Source organism: Zosterops lateralis (genome assembly GCF_965231275.1).
Source record: "Zosterops lateralis genome assembly, chromosome: 24".
In the NCBI taxonomy this organism is placed as follows: Eukaryota; Metazoa; Chordata; class Aves; order Passeriformes; family Zosteropidae; genus Zosterops; species Zosterops lateralis.
This window is the reverse complement of record NC_139784.1, coordinates 5,758,566-5,764,439: the sequence shown is the minus strand read 5'-3', so window position 1 is coordinate 5,764,439 and position 5,874 is coordinate 5,758,566. Positions and strand designations below refer to the sequence as shown.

Below are 5,874 nucleotides of genomic sequence, written 5' to 3'. Positions count from 1 at the left end.
AAACCCCACAGATGTTCCATCCCAAACCCCACAGGCCTGGTGTCTCCCGGTGCTCTGGAATTGGGATTTCATTGGGGTTTGGAATCTTTCCTGTCCCCGCTGCCAGGTGGGGACTGGGAATCCTGGTACTCCTGGTGTTCCCGGTGTTCTCGGTGCTCCTGGTTCCCCTGGAGTCTCCGGTGTTCCTGGAGCTCCCGGTGTTCCCGGTGCCCCCAGTATTCCCAGTAGTCCCAGGTGCTTCTGGTGCTTCCAGATCTCCTGGTGTTTCCAGAGCTCCTGGTGCTCCCGGTGTCCCCAGTAGTCCCGGTAGTCCCAGGTGCTTCTGGTGTTCCCAGTACTCCTGAAGCTCCCGGTACTCCCAGTGTTCTCAGTGCTCCTGGTGTTCCCGGTATTCCCAATGCTCCCAGTGCTCCCGGTGTTCCCGGTGCTCTCGGTACCCCAGGCACTCCCGGTGCTCCCAGTACCCCCAGTATTCCCAGTATTCCTGGTGTTCTCAGTAGTCCCAGTTGCTTCCAGTGTTCCCGGTACTCCAGGCACTCCCGGTACTCCCAAGTACTCCAGGCACTCCCGGTGTTCCCGGTACTCCAGGCACTCCCGGTGTTCCCGGTACTCCAGGCACTCCTGGTACTCCAGATGCTCTCGGTGTTCCCGGTACTCCCAAGTACTCCAGGCACTCCCGGTGCTCCAGATGCTCTCGGTGTTCCCAGTCTTCCCGGTACTCCAGGCACTCCTGGTGTTCCCGGTGTTCCTGGTGTTCCCGGTGCTCCCAGTGCCTCTGGTGTTCCTGGAGCTCCCGGTGCTCCCGGTGTTCCTGGTGCAGGCTCAGGCCCGGGGGGTCTCCGGGGCGGCCTGCACCTCGTCCCCGCGGTGGGAGCCGTCGCAGTACGGGGGGCTCCGGGTGCGTTTGCAGCCGCAGAGCAGCGCGGGGCCGTCCTGGGACGGGCTGAACCGCACCGGGGACAGCCCCGGGGCCTCCCGCTTGTGGGCACCGTCACACCAGGGCTGCGGGACAACCGAGGGGTTTGGGGGGGCCCGGTTGTCCCCATGAGGTCACCGGGACCCCCCTGTCCAGTCCTGTTCTTGGGGAATTGCAGCAAAACCCCAAATCTGCCCCAAAACCTCCCGCCACAGGACTGGGGGGGTTCATGCCCCCGGCCCCACCGGCATCGCCACCAATTTGGGGGTGGTGGGTCCCCCCCGGAGCCCCCGGGACCCTCCAGACCCACCCCGGGGGTCCTCAATCCCAAATTTTCCCGGGGCCTTTTGGAGCCACCGCAGAGTCCCCAACCCAGGAACCTCCCGGTTCTCACGGACCCCCCTGAACCCCCCCAGTTCTCCTGGACCCCCTGAACCCCCCAGTTCTCCTGGTTCCCCTGTTTCTCCCGGAGCCCCTGATTCCCCCGGTTCTCCTGGACCCCCCTGAACCCCTCTGGTTCTCCCAGACCCTCCTGACCCCCCACAGTTCTCCCGGTTCTCTTGGCTCTCCCAGACCCCCCTGAACTCCCCCGGTTCTACCGGACCCCCCTGAACCCCCACAGTTCTCCCGGTCCCCCCGGTTCCCCCAGACCCCTTTGAACCCCCCGGTTCTCCCGGACCCCCCTGAGCCCCCCCGGTTCCCCTAAACCCCCCGGTTCCCCCGGACCCTCCTGAACTCCGTCGGTTCTCCTAGACCCCCCTGAACCCCCCAGTTCTCCTGGTTCCCCTGTTTCTCCCGGACCCCCCTGATTCCCCCGGTTCTCCCAGACCCTCCTGAATCCCCCCAGTTCTCCCGGTCCCCCCGGTTCCCCCAGACCCCTTTGAACCCCCCGGTTCTCCCGGACCCCCCTGAACCCCCCCGGTTCCCCTAAACCCCCCGGTTCCCCCGGACCCTCCTGAAGCCCCCCGGTTCCCCTGAACCCCCCCAGTTCTCCCAGTTCTCCCGGACCCCCTGAACCCCCCGGTTCTCCTGGACCCCCCTGAACCCCCCGGTTACCCCGTTTCTCCCTTGAACCCCCCAGTTCTCCCTGTTCCCCCGGTCCCCCCTGAACCCCCCCAGTTCTCCTGATTCTCTCGGTTCTCCCAGACCCCCCCGGTTCTCCCGTTTCCCCCTGAGCCCCCCTGCCGTGCCTGTCTCTGGCTGTGCCCGCAGGAGCACCAGGCGTATTTCTTGCCCGCCTCCAGCTGCACCGGGAAGGGCTCCTTGGCGGCGACCAGCGGCTGCGGGGGGGTCCCCGAGCACAGCCACCGGAGCCTCCTCCCCCCCGGGGGCTCCCGGGACCTGCGGCCGGCCCGGGCCGCTCTCAGCAGCGCCGTCAGCGCGGCCGGTACCGGGACCGAACCGGGCCGGGGCATGGCCATGGTGCCGGTGCCTCCCGGTGACCTTCCCGGGGCTCCTCCTCCTCCTCCTCCTCCCCGTGCCGCCGGAAGAGCCGGGGCGGGCCCGGGGAGCTCCCCGAGGGGCGGCTACCCCGGGACCGGGTGGGAGGTTCTACCGGTACCGGGCCGGGAGGTTCCCCCAGTACCGGGAGGTTTTACCGGGTCGGGTGGTTCTCCCTGTACCGGGTGGGGAGGTTCCTCCAGTACCAGGAGGTTCTACCGGTACCAGGCCAGGAGGTTCCCCCTGGTACCAGCTGGGGAGGTTCCCCCGGTACTGGGAGGTTATACTGGATCGGGTGGTTCTCCCTCTACCGGGAGGTTCCCCCAGTAGCAGGAGGTTCTACCGGTACTGGGCCAGGAGGTTCCCCCAGTACCGGGATGGGAGGTTCCCCCAGTACCAGGATGAGAGGTTTCCCCAGTACCAGGAGGTTCTCCCAGTACAGGGAGGTTCCCCCGGTACCAGGCCAGGCGGGACCGGCCCCAAGGCTCAGTCCTGCTGCCGGTCCCGGATTGTGGTTCTGGTACTCGGTGTCGCTGCTGGCCCCATCACCCACTCCTGGCAGCTGTTCCCAGTTCCAGTCCCAGTTCCCAGTTCTGGTCCCCATTCCCAGTTCCCGTCCCAGTTCACATTCTCAGTGCCCATCCCAGTCCCCAATCCCATTCCCAATGCCCCATCCCAGTCCCTGTTCCCCATCCCAGTCCCTGTTCCCCATCCCAATCCCAGTGCCCAATCCCATTCCCATCCCCAGTCCCATTCCCAGTGCCCCATCCCAGTCCCAGTGCCCAGTCCCAGTGCCCAGTCCCAGTGCCTCATCCCAGTCCCTGTTCCCCATCCCAATCCCAGTGCCCAATCCCATTCCCAGTGCCCCAATCCCATTCCCAGTGCCCCAATCCCATTCCCAGTGCCCCATCCCAGTCCCTGTTCCCCATCCCAGTCCCTGTTCCCCATCTCAATCCCAGTGCCCAATCCCATTCCCGGTGCCCCATTCTCCATTCCCAATGCCCCATCCCATTCCCAGTGCCCAACCCCACTCCCATTCCCAGTGCCCCATCCCAGTCCTCAATCCCATTCCCAGTCCCCAATCCCATTCCCAGTGCCCCATCCCACTCCTGGTGCCCCATCCCAGTCCCCAGTGCCCCATCCCATTCCCAGTGCCCCATTCCCAGTGCCCCATCCCATTCCCGGTGCCTTTCCCGGGCATCACACCAGGCTCAGGATCACATCCCCGCCCTCTGTGCCTCAGTTTCCCCGCTGGAATTCCCTCCCCCTGCCCCGCAGCCTCGGCCCTGCTGCTGCCGTGGGAATTCCTGGCTGGAAATTCCTGGAATCCCGGCGTGGGAACGACTTTTCCAGTGGGAATTCCCGGAATCCTGACTGGAAATTCCTGGAATTCCGGCTGGAAATTCCTGGAATCCTGGAGTAGGAGCGGCTTTTCCAGTGGGAATTCCCGGAATCTCGGCGTGGGAACAGCTTTTCCAGTGGGAATTCCTGGAATCCCGGCTGGAAATTCCTGGAATCCTGGAGTGGGAACAGCTTTTCCAACAGCCGGAGCGGATTTTGGGCAGGAAAGGGGCCCAAGCAGGGGCAGCAAATCCTGAGGATTTGGGGCTTCCAAGGAATAAATCCTTGGAAAAGAGGATTCAGGAGCTGCTCACAAGCACAGCAAGGGGATTTGGGATTAAATAGGGGTCGTAATTTGGGGTTTTTTTTGGGAAAAACTCATTTTCCCACTGATTCCCACCCCCAGGACCTCGTTCCCTGGTTTGGGATTCTCCCACCCATCCCCAGCCCCTGGCAGGGAATTCCCATTCCCATTTATATTTGCTCCCCCTTTATCTGGATTAAAAACCTCCTCGCATTTCATATTAATATCATTTATTATAATAAAGACCGGTCAAGCAGCGTGAAAAAAATATATCTTAGCTACGTTACCCTTGAATTGCCAAAAATATACACATTTTTTTTTCTCTTTTCATTTAATATTAAAAAAAAAAAAAAAAAAAAAACAAACAACAACCAAAACCGAAAACAAACGACGAAACCCCTAAAAAATGAACAAAATAAATTTTTAAAATAAAAAATAAAAATCAAAGGACACATGCAACGAATGCTAAACAAGAGCATGAAAATGGGTAAATAAACGTACCCCAGTGCAACTGAACACGGATAATCTTTAGCTTTTCCTTTTTCTTTTCCTTCCCCCTGCTCTCTCCCGGATTTTTTATTTATAATTTTTTATTTTGGGGGGGTTTTTTTCCACAGGGATTTGGCTGGAGATTCCCAGCTCCCCCTCCTTGGGGTGGCTGGAGGTGAAAATTCCGGGGATTTGGGAGTTTTTTGGGGGGTTGGACACGGGGAGAGGGGGAAGTGCTTCGTGTCTGTGACCCCAGGTCCCCTCAGCCTGCAATTCCTGGAGATCCAGAGGGATCCAAGTCCCAGAATTCCTGGAATCCAGATCCTGGAATTCCTAGAATCCAGATGGATCCAGCTCCTGGAATTCTCAGAATTTGGAGAGATCTAACTTTGGGAATTCCCAGAATCCAGAGGGATCCAGTTCTGGGAATTCCCAGAGATCTAAAGGGATCCAACTTTGGGAATTCCCAGAATCCAGAGAGATCCAGATCCCAGAATTCCCAGAGATCCAGAGGGATCCAGCTCTGGGAATTCCTGGAATCCAGAGGGATCCAACTTTGGGAGTTCCCAGAATCCAGAAGGATCCAAATTCCAGAATTCCTGGAATCCAGATCCTCGAATTCCCAGAATCCAGGAGGATCCAGTTCTGGGAATTCCCAGAGATCCAAAGGGATCCAACTTTGGGAATCCCCAGAATCCAGAGAGATCCAGATCCCAGAATTCCCAGAGATCCAGAGGGATCAAACTTTGGGAATCTCCAGAGGGATCCAGATCTGAGAATTCCCAGAATCCAGAGATGCAGCTCTGGGAATTCCGGAATCTGGAGAGATCCAACTCCAGGAATTCCCGGAGATCCAGAGGGATCCCTGAGCAGGGGGCTCTGCCCAGCCCAGCCCAGCTCAGCCTCTGGTCCTGCCTAAAAAAAATCCCCCAAATCCCCAAATTTCCGTCCTCTCCCAAAGGCTGATCCCAAACATTCCCTCAGGAGCCATTCCCAGCATTCCCAACCTCTGGAAGTGCCTCTCGCTGACCCCTCTGTGTGCCCTGGGCTCCTCCAGGGATTTGGGATAAACGATCCCAAACTGGGAAAACCCCAACAGGGATTTGGGGTGTCCTGGGGGATCAATTCCCTGTGCAGGGGATGGATCCCATCCAGAATTCCCAACATTCCCAACATTCCCAACATTCCCAGTCCTGGAAGCTTCTGGATCCCCCCAGGGTTGGATTTTGGGAAGAATTTGGGCACAACTTTTTGGGGTCTTTGGGGTTGCAAAATGGGGCTGGAGGTTGTGGGTGGCTCCGCAGGGATTTGTGCTAAAAAAGTGAAGAATTAAAATAAAATAAAGCAAAGTAAAATAAAATAAAATTGAAATGAAATAGAACAA

At 59.0% G+C, this 5,874-nt stretch overlaps 1 protein-coding gene across 1 annotated transcript; it reads right to left on the bottom strand.

The window, feature by feature from the left end:
* Positions 1-822: 822 nt before the first annotated feature.
* On the bottom strand, positions 823-2,385 carry CISD3 (CDGSH iron sulfur domain 3; the record flags this gene model as incomplete). Its single annotated transcript, XM_083877765.1, has 2 exons — positions 2,107-2,385; positions 823-1,002 (listed from the first exon to the last, which is right to left on the bottom strand). Exons 1-2 carry the CDS (start codon positions 2,335-2,337, stop codon positions 823-825), a joined length of 411 nt encoding a protein of 136 aa, XP_083733891.1. The 5' UTR covers positions 2,338-2,385.
* Between the last annotated feature and the right edge of the window lie 3,489 nt (positions 2,386-5,874).